This window comes from Lingula anatina, chromosome 1 (genome assembly GCF_051362555.1).
Source record: "Lingula anatina isolate TDL-2025a chromosome 1, LinAna3.0, whole genome shotgun sequence".
NCBI lineage: Eukaryota > Metazoa > Brachiopoda > Lingulata > Lingulida > Lingulidae > Lingula > Lingula anatina.
In genome coordinates this window covers 25,081,411-25,104,587 of record NC_141767.1, presented here as the reverse complement: position 1 = coordinate 25,104,587, position 23,177 = coordinate 25,081,411, and the positions used below count along the sequence as shown (strand labels likewise).

Sequence of the window (23,177 nt, the reverse complement as noted above, 5' to 3'; positions counted from 1 at the left end):
TGGAGAATCTAGCTCCTGTAGTGGCCCCTTTTTTCTTCCAAGTTCTATTATATTTGTCTCCATATATTTGTCTATCCATAGCAAGTGTAAAATGTATGGGTACTAGTATTAAATGAGAGCACTTTAGTCTTAAAAACTTTAAAGAAATTCAGGTCCGTTGATAGATGGGATTTCGAGATATTCGAACGAATCACCCTTTGGATGGAAAAGGCTCGATTTATATCAAAATTTGAACTAAGAAATATGCTATTTCTCAGGTTTGGTCGAAAATAGGGTAAAAAGAAAAAGACAACCCTCGTTTAAAATTGCAGCTGGCGAAGGGCCTGTGACATTCACTAATATCATTATTATCTATATTTCTTTTCACCTACAACTGATATTCAAAATATTGTAACAAATTGTCTTCCCCTTAAACATGGTGGCGTCGTGCTGCTGTGAAGAAAGTTTCTATGTTCAAATACATTTGGTGTCGTTGTGGGTTATAATTTGCATTTTCATAAAGCTTGGTATGAACCTTCTAAAACAAAGTTTGACCTAGTATTAGCTTTTGAAGCCCAGGGTTTTCTCGTTTTTTTCTCAAAATTCTAAAAAATAACCTTCACGAAGCCTGATAAAGATTTAAGTTTCCCAGGGGGTAAACCAATGTCATTTTACATGAATGATCTCTTTCTTTGATCTCTTTAGCTATACACAACAGACGGCATCAAACTGACTAATTAGATTGTTGAATACTTCTTGTATGTTTACAGACGAATTATCAGTTTAACACGGCTTCTAATTGAATGCTACAAAACTAGTCCTGGATCTAAAATGAACCTCCCCAAAAACTATAGACTAAATCCCTCAGACATGAATCCAACCATAAACTTTATATGTATCTTGCTGGTTCACGATTTCAGAAGCATGCTCTCGAGGCGGCTTTGTTCGGTTAGAAGACTCCTTCCAAGGTACAATCAAAAGCCCCTCTTTCCCGACCCAGCTCAGACAAGGCGATTCGCGCACAATCGAATGCACGTGGCTAATCCCTTTGTTGCCAGGGCAACGACTCAGCATTACCTTTGACTATTACAGTCTTCAGTCTACATTTAACTGTGCAATGAGTCATTTATATATCCTGGTCAAAGAAGGATACAGGCAGTTCCAGCTCCTTAATGTGTGTCACGAAAATGTCGTGAAGTCTGGAAAACGGTTAGAGTACCGAGGCAAGACACCTCTGCCATCCACCATTTTGGTAATTTTTCGCACACAAAGAAACGTAACATCCCGTGAGAAGTTCGGATTTTCATTTCAATATAAAAGTAAGTGCTTTTTAATATTCTATATGTGCACTTGCCTAATAGCATTGAGAAATCCCTTGGAGACACAATATCTAATCAATGATTTTTTCCTTTTTTATTTTTTTGAAAAATTAAAATAATTCTTATCCTATGAAGTGGTAATATACCATGAAGTATCTTAACATACGTATGCTGTAGGCCTAAAAGCAATGTCATCATGCAAGCATGTTCTTTTTCGCATAACAAATTAATTACTACATTGTAACACTTCGTTTATCTGATAACCGTACATCATAATGGTAAAATGATATACTATTTTCCCTAAATTTCTTGCAGTATTCGTACCCTGCACACCACTGCTATCTCCAACAAATGGACGACTTAGTGTACACAATTCTACTGCAACACTGGTCTGTGATGACGGCTATGTTTTGAAGCAAGGGGAAGGAAATACAACAATTCAGACAATAACATGCCAACACACAGGCCTTTGGAGCGAGGCATTAGACGAATGCATCAGAAGCACCGGTACGTATCAGTATCCAATTGAACCCAAATCTAGTAGTTTAATGGATTAAAAAAGAAAATATTAATGTCAACGATGATTTTAATGTGTATTATACAATGGATCATGTTAATTCTATAGGGAAATCTGGACATTCCTTAGGACATAGCTCTATAACACCCAGTGTATACCGGAGCGTCTCGACGGCCCCTGTGAGTAGTATTGCCAATGCACCAACAACTAGATCTCCAGATGTATCACATTCTTCAACTGGTCATTCCTCTGCCACACTGCCCAATGTAACAGTGTCAGCCTTCACTGTTGTTGCCGGGGATAATGATTCCAATACGACAACTACAACTGTGGTGATTCAGTCCAAACAGCCAGCGACATCAACAGCCACAGCACGCACAACTGGAAGAGATACAGGTACAATAGCAACTGCTGTTTCATTTCGTTTAGCTTCTGTCAAAGTTTTGGTCTTTTTTGCATATTTTGAGATAGGTAACTTGCTTTTTGGTAAGCCTTTCCTGCCAGTAAAGTTAATTATCAAGGCTGCATGATGAAATGATTGTGACTGTTTCCTTTGTGTCGCGATATATATATATATATAGAAAAACGACCAATGGCATACTTGAAAATTTAACGTCCCATCTGGAATGCATGATTTTGTGCGATAAAATATTAATTCATATTTGACAATTTAAAAAAAACTGAAAAATAAAAAATAAAAATTCAGATGAAGTGGGATCACAGAGGGCCTCTTAATTCCCTTTCCTAAGGCAGCTTACCAAACGTAAGATATATCTGATCAAATTAACTACACTGATGTTCATTTCTTTTCAGTCGTTGTGCTGGTCGTAGTAGTAGCCGTACTGGTGAGCATTTTAGTTACAGTGGCGACCGCTTACAAGCTGTCTAAAAGGTTGGTAGTATCCTAGCTTATGAATGAATTAACAACAGAAAAGACATATAGCTACTTAGGAATATGTGCTGTCTTTTAAAAAGAGCTACGAGGTAACTACAGACCGAAAATACTCGATATATAGTGTTTCTTCAGAAGTTGTCTAAATTAATTTATTTTAATTCGATTCACCAAAGTTGCGCTAAATTATCTGCAAATGATTGCATATATGGCTTAAATCCACTTCGTTTATATACAGTGTCTTTGTGCAGCCGCAATTAGGTAAAGCAAATGCATTCTTTATTTTACCTCGTAGGTTTTCCAAACGATGCTTCTCGCACAGGCAGGAAGGAAACGCAAGGGAAATGACAGGGTATTCAAATTTTTCAAACATTGACGTAATTCAAGAATGCGGAGGATCCCCCTGCGATACAAAAGACAAAGTTATCACTGAGAACTCCACATTGCCGAACACGTATACGATAGAGTCACGTTCAGAATAACTCGATTTGTTATCTACTACGTAAAATCTGCATCGTACATCAAGGTTGTCAGACCCAGTTCTTAACTAACAAATGTTTTGATTGGGAGGCGACTGCAATCAGTCGATGCACACCATTTTAATGTGAAAACATATCATCAACAATCATATGCAAATTAATCTATGTCACATGATGATCACTCTTAGCCAAACGGATCCATTAACAATAATAATAATAATAAAAAATAAAAAAAAAAACCTTGGTGCTTTCACGTACAAACGGAGAGGCAGACTCGTGTTACATGTATAAGCCCGATAAGCTGCGGTATGCAACACCACTGGGACTATGTCGGTCTCTGGAGAGGTGTATGAGCCCATATGAGACCAATCTAGGGGCGGATTTAGGCCGTCTTCTGGGTCTTCCAGAAGACGGTCAGATTTTCAAGTATACATTAAAAGATATCTTGTTTTTTCTGTTGGAAGACGGTCAAAATTGGAGGATAGATCAATAAAGATAATTTGGAAGACTGTAAGAAAATAGCTCTGGGTCCGCCCCTGCAATCGGTGACCAATTTGGACTGACTGGGTCACAGTTTAGTTTGGCTACGGATTCTACACTGTTCATAATGTGGATGATAGTACATTGTATTGCTTGGCTAACTGAGCTTGCACTTAGGCCCTATGTAGTATTTGAGGTCACATTTGGCTTCACATGCGGAATCCATGGTTAAGACTAAGCACATATTTAAATGTCCATGTATATGGTTCCCGGGTTGATTGTTTTATAGTATAAAATGTACGGTTATACTCAATGGTATAGTATGCAGATAATATTTTTTGTGCGGAAAGTGATTTCCACGGGACATGAAATAAAGTGCCAACGATGCGTTTAACATGTTTGAGACAGGTTCTGCATTTTGATCTTTTCAAACATTCACAAGCAAGCGGTTAACAGTTTTGGTATGTACCAGTAGAAAAAATGCTGTAGATGTGAAAAGAGCAATGTGCTATGGTAAAAATGTATTTGTGACTTGGAGCACGGATATTTGTGAAGACAGCTTTTAACACAACATTGTCTGTTTTTTCTATGAAATTGTTCTTAGTTCCAAGATCTTGAATTAAGTAAAGTTTTTGATGATGGGAATCACTTACTTTGGAGCAATTGAAACGGCTATACGTTTTACTTTTATCACAAGGGCATCTTCAGGCTGAATGTCATGAGGTGGTTGGGTGTTGGTTGACCCGTGACCATACCTGGTTATAGATGGGATGGGGGGGAGGGGGTAGACAGTTCGTTTCCCTGGTCCCAATTCATGGTTGACAGATGTACATTACTTCCTTGACCTTCCCCAGGTCAATCGCTGGTCTCTCTCTCTCTCTCTCTCTCTAGAGAGTATCGCTCACAGGTCAACTACCACACGATGACCTATGGGCATTCGGCCGGAAGACATACGTGTGGTAGGCATATGATAGCTGTTTAAATTTTTTGCTCAAAAGTAAGTGATTCTCATCACCGAACTCTTGATACTAAACATTGTCACAGAATGCAAGTATTTGATATTACGTAGCTTACTTTGGGTATATTGTACCATATTAATATTAGACGCTGGAAGCTGGTGGCACAATATATAAGTTGTAAGGAAGGCCCTGTATAGCAAATAGCGTGTAGCATAGCGGACGGATCTGCTTAAAAATCGGTAATCGTTGCTTGCCAGGCCTGTAGCCAGCAGTTTCAAAAGAGGGGCTCTTTTCCTGACCCCCCCCCCTTCTACAGTTCAATTAACCCAATGTGAGTTATGCCATTTTATTATATACAACTATATATCCGGGACCAATAACATGAAGTCAATACCGCCTTTGAGTAATTCAATATCAATTCATCCAGCGAGGGTACCCTCCGTCAAGAAACTTGCTGATTTTCACATATTTTGTAGATATTATAGGGACTAGAGAAAACATAAAACTTTAGATTGATACTTCATCTGGTCTCAGAATTATGGCACTCCAAAGTTGGGCCCAGCTGAGGGCTTGCTGTGCCTCATATAAAACTACTGGTAGGCCATAGTGACCTAGTTTAGAAAAGCACAGAAACAATAGTTCTATAAATATCCAATTCCTTTGTAACTTTCATGACTTCATATTTTAGAATTTCAGGAATCCAACTACCACATTGAAAATGGTCTGGCTTATTTAAAATGCTTTATATGTTTTTACTTTGAAAAATCCTTTTCATATTTTCAAAATGAAGGAGACCCCACCCTTATTTCTAATTTCTCTCAATGTCTCCAAATGGACAGGTATTTTTGCTTTATCTCCTTTAAAAGAGGAGGCTTTGAACTTATAAGTGAAGTGTTAAATCAATTTGTACATTTTGGAGACAAAACTAATAATGCATTATAAAAATATGTGATATGGGCTATTGCATGATAACTAATGTAGAACAATGTACTATCAAACACCCAAATGTAGAAATTTCTAGATTAGTTTATCTAGTATGTTTTAGAATAAATTTCCTTTAATGTTGTTATTGGAATATTGGAAGATATTATTTTTGATATGATATGAATGAAACTATCCTATACAGTTATTGTTTAATTATTATACATTCCCTACATAAAGCACACACAAAAAAAAAAAAAAAACGCTTGTTTACTCATAAGAAATTACACGTGCACTCAATGGATCGCTATTTTTTTTTTTGACTTATTTGAATTTACTTCCCTTATTGCTTGCAATTAGTGAGGCTATCTGCCATAAAATTTACAACACTATTATCATTAGGGTATGGCTATCAAATGAAGCATTAGATTCCGGTCTTCATGTTGCTTCAGTGACTCTTATATATGATCTTAATGTCAACATTAAGCAGGTCACGTCACCCTCTTACTATATTGGAGGCAATTCCAAATCCTGTTCAAAAGCCCAAACTAACGCTCCATATTAACATGCACAGCACAAGACAGCATCGGCATCAATACCAAGTTACAAATGGCACATCTATTTGTTTATCTGCTTATTCACTAGTTAATTACTTTATTCATCACGTCATTCATTCGTTTATCTGTTCATTTACTCGCTTAAATTTAAATGCTTTAAAAGCATTGTTTCAACATGAAAAAATTCTTCTCTCAATTCCCAACATACAAGGTATCCTATGAAACGTATAAATGTAGAACATACGTATTTGCCTTAGGAGGACATCTCAAGTTCTTGTTCTATGTTAACCATATTATGAATAACAGAATCATTTGAAAGTCCGCACTATAAATGCATGCTGCACGTAGACTGGAATGACGTCCAAATGACGGTTGGGGTTTCCGTAAGGTCCATTTTAATAGAGCTTAGCTGAAATAATCGTAGTTGGATGAACGCAAACGAGCCTAAGAGGACGAATGAGCGACTGAAGAGACAAACTGATGGGCATGATGCAGTTGAATCTATTTCTTGTAACAACAGCTGGTAAGTTATTTGTATTGACATTTGTCAATGTGTGTTACATATAGGCTGACAGCCCATCACAATATAATGAGTTTGCAATACAAACATAATGACTGAAAAACAAGGTGTATTTTATTGGTTTTCATTAAATTCTGCAAAATACGAGAAAATGAAGTCTTTAAACATGAAGAAGGTCCCATCATGAATATTACTAATGATAAAAGATGAAAAGAGGGATTTTAGAGCTGATTTTAGTGTTCTGTATACTACTTTTGGATCGAAATTACTGTTCCTGCGTCTTTATGGTACCAGCACAAAATAAAATTTATTTATTCTACGACGTTCCCACGCATATAAGCATCGCTATGCATTTATACACAGTTTTACAGTTATCCATTATTTGATCAGACTTTAACTGGATGCAGTATTTTTATCGTTATTTTAGTTTCATGGATATTGGTAAGTGGTTCCAGCGCCACTAGTGAAGAGAGCACCATTGATGCCGTCATGTCTGAAGTTCTATCTTGCCTCAGAATCCCAGGGTTGTCAGTAACTCTGGTGAAAAATGGACGTATTATTTTGGCAAAAGGGTATGGAACAAAGGACAAGAACGGCCAGGAACCCGTTACAAGCTCCACATTGTTTAGCATCGGATCGTTGACGAAAGCATTTTCAGCTACTTTGCTCTCCAAAATATTGTATGAAAAGGGGTAAGGGTACTCAGTTTCTAGCTTGTCATCGTGTTTTAGTTCAAACTTATATTTAAAACACTTTATACTGCCGTGTCCTTGTACGTCTCGATAGTCTTCAATTACAAAACGAATACCATACGCTTTAACGTAAGCAGGTCTCATGGTTAAATGTTAAAGGGTGAAAGGAACGATATATGGACACGTTTTATGATACACCTTTATTTTCAATCACATTTACATGTATAGAATTTTTTCCAATTTCTCATATTCAAAATTTAAAAAAAAATCGTGGAAAATTGATCACACACACACACACACACACACACACACACACTCTAATGTTGTAAGATGTGAAAAAACTATACTGTAAAAAATACATGAGTAATTCTGTTATTTGCGATTAACCGTGATCAATCGACATCTAAACTCGTATTCATCTTTGTTTGCATTTAAACGGAAGTTCAGCTACGAGGTGAATTGTTAATGACCACCTTTATTCCCTTTCTAAATTACTTGCCATTTTTTATAGACCTTATGTTCGGCTGCGTATGCCATGAAAGCATTTAATGACCTTTTTTCCGGAAAGTGACTTTTTATGTCATTTAACCGTAATTGTGAAGAGCTATAGCAACATATTGCTATTTTTACCTATGAAAATAACTCCTTATTTTATCGAAATATATAAATCGATAAGTTATGAGTTATGTTTATACGTCGATAGAAACACATTTTTGGATGAGATTTTAATTTTTATAAATGTACAGAAAAACTGATCACGAAAGTAAATTTCTGTATATATGTTGATGCAGGCACGATCTAGAGACTCCATTGACAACAATTAGAGAGTTGAATGATTTGCGATTTTCTACTGAAGAATTAACGGCACATGTCACAGCCCGAGACCTCTTCAGTCACCGGACCGGTATTCCCAGCTACGACAAAGCCAGACTGGGAGGACAGATAACGTTAGATAACATTGCTCAGTAAGCTGTATCCTTTCGTGTAGTTATAAACTGGATACAATTGTTTAAGCCTTTACATATTATAAGAATAATACTAAACTTCTTTCAGGGAACTTATCAAAGCTTTATAATAAAAAATTACATACAGTCACAAAACAAAACTGAAAACATTATTATGTCATCTTCATTTGAGAGACCAAATCTTCCAAGATACTAGAGTTGTTAGTATGATTTCATTTCAGGGTACTGCCGCTACTCCAAACAGCGTTTCCACTCAGAAGCAAATTAATGTATAACAACCTTATGTACGGGTTAGTTGGTCACGTGACACAGCGTCTGACGAGGAAGCCATGGTCAGATGCCATGCAGGACGAGCTGTTAAAACCAATAGGCATGCGCCACACCGCCATCCTAAATACGTCAAATTACGAGCAGTTCCAGTTACCAACACCCTATGATTTTACTAAAAGGAACTTCAACGCAACAAGAGAAATTTCTCCTAAAATTTTAAAGTAAGCTCTATTTATTGTCAGTCCTGTGCAATCATAACAAATTATGCGTACTCCTTTGCAACATAAAAAAAATTCAGCAGACATGATAGAATAAGTAGGCCTAATTTGTGACAATTGCAGGCAATCGGGTTGTATCAGGTGAATAATATAATGTCCCCAACTCGAAAATTTAATCTTCAATAGAGCAAAATAACCTGCGATTATCATAATCGGTCTTGGCAAGGACAAATTTGACCAAGTATCTGTGATTGTAGAGGCTAGTCATTTTTAATGCGGACAAAACGTGTTCATTGCACGTGTAGTCCCTGACTGTAGGCATAGTCGATAAGCTACATTCTTTTGGAGAAATAATCTTTAGACAATGCCATGGTTGAGAAGAAGATTAGCCTTCCTTAGACGACTATATTGGCATTGCATTTTTGGGTTCTGTTATGTGTACTGAATACCATAGTACTAATACTATGAAACTGTAGAGTCAGAGGTTATACCATGAAGTAACTTAATTTCTCTGCCGTATAATGAGCACTATGTAAAAATGACGTAAGGGACATTATCTATATGCACCCGATGCCTGTTCTATAATTGCATAAATTCTATATTCGCTGTCCTAGTGAGCTGCCTATTTGCCCCTAGCCATAAAAAAAACCCTTTATCACTGGGTGTTATCCATAGTAAAGCAATTTCAAATATACTTCTAGAACAATATGTATCTCACAAATTCCATTTTATACGTTATTCTATCATTGCATAAATTCTATATACGCTAATTTCCTAATGAGCTGCCTATTTGCCGTAAGCCAAATAAGAATTCTATATCACTTAGTGCTACTGATAGTAACACATTTTCCAATATGCATCTAGAATAATATGTATCTCACAAATACCATTTTTACGTTAAAAATATATGTCATATTAACTAACCGTATGTTATCTGTGTTACACATTTAAGCAATTGATCAGATAAGACGCTTGGTGGATATCAAGTCAATTTTTTACCTACGCATACTACAACAAAATAATGCATTCTAACAGGCTGTGGTCCATGAATGCCCCCTCAATGGCGATCGTTTCTGACTCAGTAGACATGGGGAAATGGATACTGTTTCACCTAAACGAAGGCCGAGCAGAGGACGACACTCAAGTTATCCCACAGGAAGTTCTTGCAGAAACATACAGGCCTGTTATTCCTGTACCTCATCCCCGCAACAAGTTTACAGCTCGCCCAATAACTCCCGTCACCTTTATATTCGAGGAATATGGCTGTGCGTGGAAAGTGGGATATTACCGAGGTATTATATTATATTATATTATATTATATTATATTATATTATGACTGTCTGATTGTGTTATACTGTAGTGCAAGTATAAATATTTGTATCACTGTCTTATATTTTTGAAATTCAACTAGATGCAATTGCACCAACCTGAGAGAAAGTGCAACATGTATAAGTATCGTTATCTGTGTTGTTAAATACTTATTATTCAGCTTCAGTTATCTGGGAATTGTAGCTCTGGATCCTTGGTTGCCTCCAAAATGTGATGCGGCGTTAGTTAGTACTCCATTTCAAAACGAGGGTTATCATAATCCATAAAGTAAAAATCCCCATCTAAAAGAAAATTCACGCAAATTTTTGAGTTACAATTTCATAGAGAGTCATGTAAGAAAAAGTGATGATTTTTCTAAAATTTTATCTTATTTCGCCATTGCGTGGTATTTATATACAACTTTTATGTGTATTCATTGCAGGCTACCCACTAGTTACGCATTCTGGATCGACCCTCGGGTTTTCTTCCATCCTAACATTCATTCCTTCAATGAACATCGGCGCCTACCTGAATTTCAATACGTTTGACAGATCTCACTTTAGAAGACGCGTGATAATGGCATACTTGTTGGACATCCTTTTGGAGGAGACTCCATGGCTGAACAGTTCAACTATTTGCACGTTCCCAGCTCCGTTTGCTGACTGGCAATATATTCCCAAATCCGGTGCAAACCGAACTCGCGGCACTGCGGCACGGGCTCTCAGCAGCTATGTGGGACGATATCATCACCCGCTTTTCGGCAGCGTCACCGTTGTTCATAATGCCACTGAACCGTTTCTTCGCATGTTTTACGGGCCACTAGGCCACTGGGCACTATTCCCAAATAATTCGGATGAGTTCTTTGGAGTGGGCCAAGGGGCTGTTTGGAATTTTGCACTCAAGGACCTTAAGTTCACAAGCCTTAGCGCAAATAATGAAGATATAGATGCTTTTATCATCACATCTTTTGAAGAGAAAAAACCACCAATTTTCAAGAAAGTCACGGAAGTGTCGGGTATAAATTTAAACTTGTTTCTTACCATATTGTTTTTGTTATCATTACTGACTTATCATATAGTTGCGCATATGGTAAAACGTAAAAGAAAATCAAATTAAAATGTTTTCAAATAAAGATAAATCGAATCTATGTTTGATTATAAAAAGCTTAATCATTTCTTAATTTTTTTAATTATTTAAGAAATAGTTGAAACAAAATTTGTTTGGTCATTTGAAAAAAAAAAATGTCATCAAAAATACCACTAAGTGACTTTGTTTTTAAAAATAAAAGTAATAAACAGTTAAAATATGTGCTGTTTACTATCGACAATTATGATATGTATGAAGATGACTTATGATTTTCATCTTTGTTTTTTGCGCGAAATAAACCACAAAAGCATTTTTTCTTCGGCATTCTATATATACAAATTGGCTTATCTTACAACCGTTATGGCATCGTTGCTGTTGTCCCCTCTCTCTCTCTCTCTCTCTCTCTCTCTCTCTCTCTCTCTCACGGCTTTACAACATGCTGATGTTTTACGTTTGCTTATTATAAAAATATTTCTATCAATCCCCTTGCACGGTACACTGTCTTATCTCTCTACACCTGCATTATGATTCAAACGTCATCTTTCTTTCCATTTATTTTATGTTAAGTTTTCTTTCCATTCCATTCTATTATTCAATCGATAATTAACACCCATCAATAATAAACATTATATTTGCAATTCTTTGGAATTATTTTGGTCATTACAAAATAATGTAAATCAAGAAGACTGCTGAGGGCTTTTTTGTGCAAAAATAGGAAATTTCTTTGTGTCATCGACTAGTGCTTATCAACTATTAGCAACTTCCAAACTTACAAAATAATGCCTGAATATACATTTTTGGCCACTTTGCAAGTGATTGCATGCACTCCTCCTTTCTAATTCCGTCGAAAATTCTTACTCTACTTTTTGCAGTCCATGTATATGTATGCCAGACGGTCTGTTGCTGGTTTAGAAGACACAATAAAGGGTGCCGGAGAAGATCAGCATTGGTCAGAATTGTGCATGATATGAAAACGTGACACGGAACTTGAAGGTGCAAAATCGTGCTTAATTTGCGGTCAACTTGTTTTGAAATAAATGCTGCATCGACCGCCAGCGCGACAAAGAGCGTTAAGGGAAAATAATTCCCGGGAGTTTATAAATCGTTGTCATGCAACGTTGGCATTGATATAATCTGATATGTCCATATCTAAGTATTTTGGGCTGTTTTATGGTATGGGCTGCAATTATAACGATGTTATAGAGGTCTTGAAGGACCTTGTAAAAACCAGGAAGTAGTTCGTAACTAACAACTGAACCGTACCGATCTCTGACTGCTGTGCAAAGCTGTATCTTTTTTTCAATATTTTAACGAATTTTTATATCTTTACATGTCCATCTGACATGAAATGCCACACATATGAGCACACTAATACACCTTTTACACTGGGGTAGGCACAAATCAGTGACAAATGCCAAGACAAAGGTGACATTCTGACAGCCTCTTATCTGAGCTAAAAATCACAAGTACGCGACTGGCATTTAATGGCATCTTACAGCTTATTACCTGTCAAAATGGTCTTGACTTGCACATTGATTGCTGTGCAGTAGCTCATTTGTTATTAATTGTTCAGTATTAATTTTGCTACTTTTAATTTTACTGAGTCTCAGGAAATGTTGTGTGCCTCTTTGCCCCAGTGTAGGCCCACTTTCTTAAGATGGAACATAGCTGTCCTACCATACATTTCCAGTAGATGAAAAACTGAAAAAGCAGTGGATAGTGAACATCAAGCGTGATGTAGGGAAGTCATTTCAGGTATATATTTTTCAGGGTGGTGGTGGCGAGGGGCTATACTTAGTGACAGGAAAAAAGATATTCTGTCATCTGTAATGGTTTTGCTCTCATAAGTTACATGGGTTTTGATTATTGTTGATTTAATATATAGTAAATGGTATATTTATATTAAACAATTACTACATATTTTTGTGTAAATAAAATGATGAAATTGTTTAAACACTGTCATAATTAGAGTTAAGTTATTCGGATTTTATATTCCAATCAAATTTTCTTATGTATCCTTAAAAGAAGGTTTTTAGTTACATAAATGCATTCACATAGGAAGTATTATAAAGCACCATTTGGTAAAACGATTCTCACAGGTAGATAAGATATAACGTGACCAATTTCTATAGGCTAATGATTGCCAGCCTGAGGAAATTGATTGCCAGTCTCTTTTGTCAGTGATTTTAAACTCAGATAAGAGGCTGTCAAAATGTCACCTTTGTCTTGGCATTTGTCTTATTAGCTCCTCCCCCAGTGTAAAAGGTGTATTAGTGTGATCATATGTGTGGAATTTCATGTCAGATGGACATATAAAGATCTAAAAATTCGTCAAAATATTGAAAAAAGATACAGCTTTGCACAGCAGTCGGAGATCGGTACGATTCAGTTGTTAGTTACGAACTACTTCCTGGTTTTCATAAGGTCCTTCAAAACCTCTATAACATCGTTATAATTGCAGCCCATACCATAAAACACCCCAAAATACTTAGATATGGACATATCAGATTATATTAATGCCAAATTTCCACATGACAAAGATTTATAGACTACCGGGAATTATTTTCCCTTAACGCTCTTTGTCGCGCTGGCGGCCAAAGCAGCATTTATTTCAAAACAAGTTGACCGCAAATTAAGCACGATTTTGCACCTTCAAGTTCCGTGTCACGTTTTCATATCATGCACCTTTTATTTTTACAAGTATTCTCTGCCCAAAATGCGTAAAAAAAGAGAGTTATCTTACCAGGTTGTTTAGAAAACTTCTTTTTGCTCCGACTACACGTCTTCTCTCCCGTTCACCTCCAGGTAAAATGACCACTCAGCTTCGCTTCTAACACCACTACACGTCACTTCCGGGCACAATCAGTCTTCTCCGATTCCCTTTATTAACACACGTAGGAACTGCAAGTCTTCAAAATGGTTGAATAAGTTTAAATCAGTGAAAAGGGATCCAAAAAATATTTTTTCATTTTAATACTTATCATTCATCAGCTTTTGCATTTTCCATCTATTTTATCTCAGCTGCTTATGATAAGTGTTTAAATCATCAATTAATTCTCGTAAAATATAAATAGTTTAAGTCATGAATAATCCTTAGATATACACCCAATGCATATTTTCAAAGATGCCAGTGTGTTATTGTGATGTTATACAAGTTGTTATTATTTTAACAAAAGTTAAAAGAAGATGATAAAAAAACACCAGACTAAGATATGGGTCCCGTGGCAATCTTCCTTCTACAATTTAAGTGTGAATTACTAGTAACTATGAAAACAGGAACTCACAAACAATATTACAATCACCATTTACCGAATCTGTATTAATTATTACTTTCAACCTTAAAACATTTAAGTCAACCATGACACAATCTATAAGAGAATTGAATTGTGTTAATGGTATGGCAACTCCTGAGAACATCTTCAGTTATAATATAATGGCAGTGTTCCAAAACCACGATACATATTAAATACAGGCTTGCTTAAATCTTAAACGGAAAGGAAGTATTATCAAGTGTTGCACCTGCTCAGCAAAGCCGCAAATTTTATTTTGCAGCATCACAATTTCACTAGCACAAATCAGTAATAATTATTAGTATATTTGTAACATATTTAATATTCGTCATTTGCCTCTAATCTTCGCTTAACATTATTAAAATATTACCACACATATTTATGATAAATGTATGCATATTTGTAAAAACTAAATTTTGTCATTTGCTACGGGAATGGAGGGGGGGTCTTAAAAATAAAAATTTTGGGCCGCAATTCCCACAGCAAATATGAAGGAGTACCAGTAGATAAGGCCGGTGCCATGAAACTGAGGGTCCGTGTGACTGAAAGTCCGTCCTCCATATAGTTAGGGTTAGTTTGACCTAAGTAGGTCAAAATCTAGGGCGAGGCTCACTTGTACAAATGAATGGGAAGCGGACTCTCTGTCATGGGGGACTTTCTGGTACATGTCACCGGTGATGGCACAGAAATGGGAAAATTCTTGGTTCTGTCTATTTTTGCTTGCATTATACATTTATATAAAATCTGATTCTCAAAATAAATGCAATCGGCAAGTATTATGCTACAGGGATGGGAGTGAAGAGTTCTTAAGAATAAAAAAATTGGGCCTTAATTCCCTCAGCAAATATAAAATAGTGCCAGTAGATAAGGACAATAATGGCACAAGGATGGAAAAAATCTTGGTTTTGTCTAGTTTTGCTTGCTATATGCATTTATATAAAAAAATGGGGCCTCAATTCCCACAGCAAAAAAAAAAAAAAAAAAAAAAAAAAAAAAATAGTGCCAGTAGATAAGGATTACAATGGCACAGGAATGGGAAAAAACTAGTTTTTTTCTCGTTTTACTTGTGTTATAGTCAAGAACATATACATTTATACACAATGTACCCCTTCGTTAACATTAAGAGGTGTTGGGTTCTTAAATCTACAGTGGGATTTATTTAAGTAAGATAGTTACTTCTCTAATTTGACTCAGGAAAGTCTAGGTAACGGCTCGAGTTATTCCTGGGGCTCCGTAACTTAAAAGCATCGCGTATTGCGAACGGCGATATCATATAGAGGCTACAGTGTATTACATGGGGCGAGCATGGGCAAGTAATGGAATCGAGACGCTTGCGCTCGGTCGCAATGCGCGCTGCTTTCGAGTTACAGGGCCCGGGAGAGCAAAGTAACGCAGCACCACAGCTTTGTATCCAAAAACCAAAATTCAACTCATTACCTGGACATCGGCTAGTTTTATGGAAGAAATTGGAGTGACAGAAATAATGACGAGATTGTAAAAGTTTAAGTAAGAGGCGAAAGAGGATAATTTCTACTAATGATTAAACGAGCATACATGCGAGTCCATTTAAATTTATTTGCAAGTCTCGCTTTTTTTTAGCGATCTGTACACGACCACTTTTTTTTTTACAAAAAAAAAAAAAATAAATAAATAAATAAATAAAAAATAAAGAAAGAAAATTATAGAATATTTTTTATTCAACTATTATGTACAATTTTGAATTATGTACAATTTTACAGTTGATTTAAAAAGGACTAATAATCAGTAACGAACTACGTAAACGCAATGAATTAATACATAGCAGTATTATCAAAAGTTCTAAGATTTTCCATCGTCTTCATCTAGCGTCGGAACGCACACAGTCCGATAATGCAGGTCTTGTGGTCGGAAACTGGTACCAGATGCTCTCGGGCCGTGGGGAAAAACCCGTCTAAACCCTTCGTGGGGAATGCCGGGAAAGTGCCCACGCCCGGATAATTCGGTCCTTATAACATGACGAAATCGGTTTCTATTGGCACGGCGCTGCGTACAGTTCAAGAATCGTCCCGTTTTAGACAGCATTGTGTGACGGAATAACCTTTGTCTTGACTAACTATTCTCTATATATACTATACACGAGGTGAAGCATAAAAACTTATTAAAGTAATTCTTACAGAAAAAGGCAATGAAGCCAATAAAAAAACTAACAAGAGATAACAACTAAACAGAATAATTTTGACTTTATCTTGGAGAATTAAAACCATAAATAAAGTTAATCATTTTACAACTGCAAGCATCTTTCAAAACTTGATTATAGTTCTCTTTATGATGAAATGCAAACAGATTCAAGTAATATGATTATAACTCGGGAATATCAATGATTTCAACTAAACTTTGATATATAATTCGACTTAAAATACCAGGTTTCTTAAATGTAACTTTGCACTGAAATCGCAACTACCTGCATGATACAAGTACAGAATAAAGCAAGCTTGCTTCAAATATTTCGGATCTCACATTACACTGTATGACCGCCCATGTAAATTTCAATCTGAATTTTTTTGATCCGGAGAAAAGGTTCATATGTGATGAAGTGGATGTATTTGTCAACTATAACACTTGAGAAAATCTGAATATTAGTAATGTGATCTCTATCTTGAGAGATGACAGCATCTCTCAAGAAGAGCAGACTGTACAAAATATATAATGAAATATTTTCTCACACGTAAAATATTTCATTACAGATTTTGCACAATCTATCAATGTGAAATCTCTTCATGTAAAAGCGTTTACATGAAGTCAGATTTTACAAAGATGTGAGGGTTTGTTAGTAAGGTTAGTGTGCAGGTTAAGACCTTTTCAAATGCCATACTGACAAACAACTCCACATCATCAAAAGCACAAATTTGAAAAATGACCATCTCAGATTGAAACAAAACACAGACGACCACAAGTGGTGGGAATGTTTTTGTGAGCAAAAAACTATCTGCATTCAGAATGTGGATAAAGCAACTCTATATTCAAATTTATTAATATAATAATTATAGCAACTGTAGAGGTAGACTTTTCCTACAGAAGCACACATCTTATTCAATTGATCTTGTATGGAATGAAGAATTATCTTGAACCTCAGTTTTCTCTTCTGTTATTGAAATAAAATGGTTCACTGCATAAGGCATAAAATACAAATGAAATTTGATGCAATTTCACCTTGACATGTTTGTGACCCATGAACCCCAAATATTCTCAGCATCCAAAAGACTGATACATTATTAGACTGTATTCCCACTACATTCAGTACTGTATATTGCCTTCATTACCATTCCACATTCTCTATATTTGTTTGCAGAACAAGCCGTGTCCTTCAACACCAAAACTCGTGGGATATCCGAGCATCGATGAAAGTGTCCACAGGGCTCCTTGCTAACGCTGTACAGTGTTTAACATCTTGGACATTTGGTCTTAGGTCGACGTTATCCGACATCATGCAGGCGTAATTATTGGAAAACTGCCAATTCGTAGCCTACAAATGAAATCCAACTTTTACTCAAAAGTATGAAAAGCTATATCGAAAGCTTGCAGTAACTGCAACAAAGAAAGTATATCACTGGTATTTACACACCGTTAACATTAATGAAAAGCTTGGTTCTTAAAATGATCAGAGCGTTATTTCCAAATGTACAGTGAAATATGCTTCCTTTATTGAAATATATATATTAACTTTTTAGAGTAAGTAGACAGCAGTCTTCAAAAAATAAATTATTTCAAACATTTGACAAAAAAAGTAAGAAAAGATGTTGCTATATTGAATATTGTAATGTTAGCCTACATGTTAAATTGTTGACTGTCTGTGCTACTTCTAATTCTACTGTTTGTTTACATAGGATATAGTTTTTGATCACTGTCAATAATAAGAAATGCCATAATACACCAATTATAATACTTAAAAAATTCAGAACCACTTTTCTTAAGTTGTTGATCCCCAATAACTTACAAAGTTATCTGTATAAAGATCCCTCAATCCTGAAGAAGTGTTTCATCTGGAGGTTTGGTATTGCAATCTTCATTTTTAGAATCCACCACTTTTGGTAGCCTGCAAATTTAAATTATTACTTCAAAATGTAATAAAAGTCAACCATTTGTATATGAAATGTGTTTTTAAAGTTTCAGCAGTTTGATGGGAAATAAATATCAAAAGCACTTTTGTCACAAACTTGGAAAAAACATTCAAGCGAAATATTTTGACATGCCACTGGCGACCTTCAGACTTAATGTCACAATGGGTTATTGCACAAATTAGTTTTAACGAAGGAAAAGGAACACTAACAGCATTCAAACGACTCTACTCAAAGACAAGTTTAAGTAAAGCCTGAACAGTCTAGATCCAGCGGGAGGAGTGCACTAGTATTCCATCAGGTGTTTAATTTGTGAAGGATTTATATGGGAGAGACAAAGAGAAAGTTGAACGTTAGAGTTAAAGAACACGGGAAGGAATAAGAAAGGGTACCTGAAGAGGGAAAAATACACTACAGCCCAAGGTAGCCTTCTGCTACAACGAACCATCACAAAAAAAACATTGATTGGGAGTGCCAAGATTCTACAAAAAGAAAGTGACTGGAGAACAAGAGGCGTAAAGGGAGGCATATAAACCAGGAAAATGCCTAACAATCTGAACAATATAGAGAGATGGAAATACTCACTTCTACGGTGGCCTTTTATTACCACAACCACAGCACTGGAGGTGGGGGTGGTAGCTGCTAGTATACAATTTCTGGACCAGCGACAACGTCCCGGAGTCACATTGGTGGTGGGTGTTGGGGGCGGTAGCTCCATGTAATCTGGACCAGTAACCACGCCCTGGAGTCACACTGGTGGTGGTGGGTGGTGGGGGCGGTAGCTCCAAGTAATCTGGACCACTGACCACGCCTCGGAGTCACATTGTTGGTGGTGGGTGGTGGGGGCGGTAGCTCCAAGTAATCTGGACCACTGACCACGCCTCGGAGTCACATTGTTGGTGGTGGGTGGTGGGGGCGGTAGCTCCAAGTAATCTGGACCAGTGACCACGCCTCGGAGTCACATTGGTGGTGGTGGGTGGTGGGAGCGGTAGCTCCAAGTAATCTGGACCAGTGACCACGCCCCGGAGTCACATTGGTGGTGGTGGGTGGTGGGGGCGGTAGCTCCAAGTAATCTGGACCATTGACAACGTCCTGCAGAATATTGAGACTGTTGAGGATCTGAAAGTTGACGAATGGCATGTCAAAATATTTTGTATGAATGATAAGGTTTTTCCACATCTGTGACAAATTAAAAGAGCTTTTTACCTGTGAAAAATGAGCACTGAATTTGCTAGAGTAAATTGTAAATGGAAAACAAATGCCTGCACCGAGTGACAGGTCCCAAACATTCTTAAAACAATTGTCTAAGACCTTGCACAAAATGCTCAGTTTGTTGGAGTTGCACTGATAAAAGATTTGTATTATCTATACAATGAATGACAATCTAGTTCATTTACCCTTATCCTGTCCCATAACTTACCTTGAATGCTCTCTGATCACAACTATTGAAGGGCTCTTGAAACACTATATGATATAGCTGACATGACTTTCTCCATTTTAGCCTTGTTAACCTTGTTAAAATGGACCGTCATCAGGACAGGCGCTCGCCAATGCTATCTGCCTCAACTACAAAATAAAAAAATTATAAGTCAAAAGTTTCCCTCCTTACTTCTCCCACCCAAATCCAATCTACTAACCATAAATATCTTAATCCTAGGAGTGGGTCATGGGTAAAAGACAGTGCCTTCTGAATTTGAGCTGTCAAATTAATGTGGCTAACGGTTTTTAGTTTTTCAAGGTATGAAAAATCACTTAAGTGTTTTGTTTTCCCCAAAAAACATGAGTGATATGTACCTTTTAAGGGTTTCCATCTCTGTGAAACGCCATATGCTTCCGATGCTCCCCCATGCAGCCCCCTAACATACAGACCATGGCAGGACTCAACCATGCACCAAGGATTGAATGCGACCCTCTTCTTGCACCTCTTTCAAAAAAGCGGGACTTTATCAGGAATTGCCCTAAATGAGTTCTGTAAATAGAAAGGAAATTTTGATTAGTTTTCAAAAATTGTATCTCAAAAGCAGTCTGCAGCCAGAAAAATTGTTGGAATCGGTAGATTTCCAGAATGTGTCAATTTGGTGACATGGCTGTTAGATTTTTTCTATAAGTATGAAAAAGAGCTTTTGATTTATTTTAAATGTAACTGTTACATCATGATTCGAGAAAAATGTCAAGGTCTTGTTAATACAAATATTAATGCAATCCAGTCTAGTCCTATTGAACTTTGTATTCGAACCAGTGAATCAAGATTCAGACATTTATATCTAGTTTTTAGGAAAGAAGGTGGACTGAATGGCCAGTAGGGTGAAAAGTTTATGGCACAGACTGCTGCTGAAAAATTAATTTTAGTGTATTGTTCTCGCCAGTAACACGGGTTACCTTGCAGGTTTTTCCGCCTCAGTGAAACACCATATGCTTCAGACGCTTCTCCAATGCAGCCTCCTCAACAGACCATGGCAGGACTCGCTGGACGCTTCCCCAGTGCAGCTACCTCGTAGACGGACCATGGCAGGACTCGCTGGACGCTTCCTAGTGCAGCCACTTCGTAGACAGACCATGGCAGGACTCGCTGGACGCTTCCCCAGTGCAGCTACCTCGTAGACGGACCATGGCAGGACTCGCTGGACGCTTCCCCAGTGCAGCCACCTCGTAGACGGACCATGACAGGACTCGCTGGACGCTTCCCAAGTGCAGCCACCTCGCAGATAGACCATGGCACGACTCGCCGGACGCTTCCTTAATGCAGCCACCACGTAGACAGGCCATGACAGGACTCGCTGGACGCTTCCCCAGTGCAGCCACATCAAAGAGACAGACCATGGCAGGACTCGCTGGCACCAAGGAATGGTCAAAGTAGCTTAAGCGTAGATGTGGGACGTCTCCTTGCAGTTGTGTTCTGTCAACAGAAAGAAAAATGAATTAATGACTTTTCATACTATGTCAGCACTCTGCAGTCAGGCTTACCTTTAAGTGGTTTCCATCTCATTGAAACACCATATGACAAGACTCGCTGGACGCTTCCCCAGTGCAGCCACCTCGTAGACAGACCATGGCAGGACTCGCTGGACGCTTCCCCAGTGCAGCCACCTCGTAGCCAGACCATGACAGGACTCGCTGGACGCTTCCCCAGTGCAGCCACCCCGTAGACAGACCATGACAGGACTCGCTGGACGCTTCCCCAATGCAGCCACCTCGTAGACAGACCATGGCAGGACTCGCTGGACGCTTCCCCGGTGCAGCCACCTCGTAGACAGACCATGGCAGGACTCGCTGGAGGCTTCCCCTGTGCCGCCACCTCGTAGACAGACCATGGCAGGACTCGCTGGCTCCAAGGGAAGGTCGAAGTAGCTTAAGTGTAGATGTGGGGTGTCTCCTTGCAGTTGTGTCCTGTAAACAGAAATAAAAACGAGATTAGATTTCTTTCATTTCTCAAACCCCCCTTCCAACAAGAAAAAAAGATTACATACCTTAAGGAGTGTAGACGAAGTCCCACAGGTGGCGCCCATCATCTTCTATGTCCTGTAAACACAAATAAAAACGAGATTAGATTTCTTTCATTTCTCAAACTCCCCTTCCAAAAAGAAAAAAAGATTACATACCTTAAGGAGTGTAGTCGAAGTCCCACAGGTGGCGCCCATCATCTTCTTTGTCCTGTAAACATAAATAAAAACGAGATTAGATTTCTTTCATTTCTCAAACTCCCCTTCCAAAAAGAAAAAAAGATTACATACCTTAAGGAGTGTAGTCGAAGTCCCACAGGTGGCGCCCATCATCTTCTTTGTCCTGTAAACAGAAATAAAAACGAGATTAGATTTCTTTCATTTCTCAAACTCCCCTTCCAAAAAGAAAAAAAGATTACATACCTTAAGGAGTGTAGTCGAAGTCCCACAGGTGGCGCCCATCATCTTCCATGTCCTGTAAACAGAAATAAAAACGAGATTAGATTTCTTTCATTTCTCAAACCCCCCTTCCAAAAAGAAAAAAAGATTACATACCTTAAGGAGTGTAGTCGAAGTCCCACAGGTGGCGCCCATCATCTTCTATGTCCTGTAAACAGAAATAAAAACGAGATTAGATTTCTTTCATTTCTCAAACTCCCCTTCCAAAAAGAAAAAAAGATTACATACCTTAAGGAGTGTAGTCGAAGTCCCACAGGTGGCGCCCATCATCTTCCATGTCCTGTAAACAGAAATAAAAACGAGATTAGATTTCTTTCATTTCTCAAACCCCCCTTCCAAAAAGAAAAAAAGATTACATACCTTAAGGAGTGTAGTCGAAGTCCCACAGGTGGCGCCCACCAGTTTGCAGTCTGCTTCCTGGACCTGTAATAAAAAGAAACCTGGAAAGCATGGGAATATGCAATGACACTACGACTCCAGCCCACGACAGCAAAAAGGTGAAGTATCCTGCGAAGATGACCGAGCGACGATTCCTCGTGGGGAGAAGCGAAGATTTTAGCTGGCCAGCTAAGAGAAACGCCGAATCCACCGTCTAGACGTCTGCATGTGCAGGGAACAATATGTCTGTAGTGCCAGGGGCAGGTAGAACCGGTCGGGTAGCTCAGTAGGTAAGAGCACTCGCCCTGTAAGCGAGGGGTCCCGGGTTCGATTCCTGGCCTGGCTGGTGATTTT

At 37.8% G+C, this 23,177-nt stretch overlaps 3 protein-coding genes and 1 long non-coding RNA gene across 9 annotated transcripts in view; 2 read left to right on the top strand and 2 right to left on the bottom strand.

Annotated features, from left to right (window-relative positions):
• Nucleotides 1-14,054, bottom strand: part of LOC106150392 (uncharacterized) — a 32,062-nt gene extending 18,008 nt beyond the window's left edge. The window contains exon 1 of the mRNA XM_087006946.1: nucleotides 13,906-14,054. The gene's annotated coding sequence lies outside the window, so the exon portion shown is untranslated. The remainder of the gene's footprint in view (nucleotides 1-13,905) is intronic.
• Nucleotides 670-4,408, top strand: LOC106150385 (uncharacterized). Its single transcript, XM_013523138.2, has 5 exons — nucleotides 670-1,298; nucleotides 1,614-1,805; nucleotides 1,924-2,211; nucleotides 2,629-2,707; nucleotides 3,003-4,408. The coding sequence occupies exons 1-5, from the start codon at nucleotides 1,097-1,099 to the stop codon at nucleotides 3,187-3,189; spliced, it is 948 nt and encodes a 315-aa protein (XP_013378592.2). The 5' UTR covers nucleotides 670-1,096; the 3' UTR covers nucleotides 3,190-4,408.
• On the top strand, nucleotides 6,414-11,380 carry LOC106154028 (uncharacterized). The gene is made up of 6 exons (XM_087006881.1): nucleotides 6,414-6,626; nucleotides 7,051-7,315; nucleotides 8,107-8,280; nucleotides 8,502-8,771; nucleotides 9,804-10,060; nucleotides 10,519-11,380. The coding sequence occupies exons 1-6, from the start codon at nucleotides 6,584-6,586 to the stop codon at nucleotides 11,190-11,192; spliced, it is 1,683 nt and encodes a 560-aa protein (XP_086863007.1). The 5' UTR covers nucleotides 6,414-6,583; the 3' UTR covers nucleotides 11,193-11,380.
• A 2,598-nt stretch (nucleotides 14,055-16,652) lies between the features above and the next one.
• Nucleotides 16,653-23,064, bottom strand: LOC106172593 (uncharacterized). 6 transcript variants are annotated; one of them, XR_015333263.1, is made up of 8 exons: nucleotides 22,674-23,064; nucleotides 22,542-22,593; nucleotides 20,926-22,461; nucleotides 20,341-20,515; nucleotides 19,967-20,112; nucleotides 19,132-19,665; nucleotides 18,426-18,524; nucleotides 16,653-17,954 (listed from the first exon to the last, which is right to left on the bottom strand). It is a non-coding gene; the product is annotated as an uncharacterized LOC106172593 (long non-coding RNA). The 6 variants fall into 6 exon arrangements; XR_015333264.1 differs by having other exon boundaries at nucleotides 20,926-22,065; XR_015333261.1 differs by having other exon boundaries at nucleotides 22,542-23,064.
• Nucleotides 23,065-23,177: the final 113 nt, after the last annotated feature.

Excerpts from the sequence above, each read along its gene's own strand:
- LOC106154028 (XM_087006881.1), top strand. The coding sequence starts at position 6,584 with ATGGGCATGATGCAGTTGAATCTATTTCTTGTAACAACAGCTG. Across the intron at positions 6,627-7,050 it reads ATTTCTTGTAACAACAGCTG|TTTCATGGATATTGGTAAGT; the intron begins GTAAGTTATTTG and ends TCGTTATTTTAG. Across the intron at positions 10,061-10,518 it reads GAAAGTGGGATATTACCGAG|GCTACCCACTAGTTACGCAT; the intron begins GTATTATATTAT and ends TATTCATTGCAG.
- LOC106150385 (XM_013523138.2), top strand. The coding sequence starts at position 1,097 with ATGAGTCATTTATATATCCTGGTCAAAGAAGGATACAGGCAGTTCCAG. Across the intron at positions 2,212-2,628 it reads CACAACTGGAAGAGATACAG|TCGTTGTGCTGGTCGTAGTA; the intron begins GTACAATAGCAA and ends ATTTCTTTTCAG. Across the intron at positions 2,708-3,002 it reads GCTTACAAGCTGTCTAAAAG|GTTTTCCAAACGATGCTTCT; the intron begins GTTGGTAGTATC and ends TTTACCTCGTAG.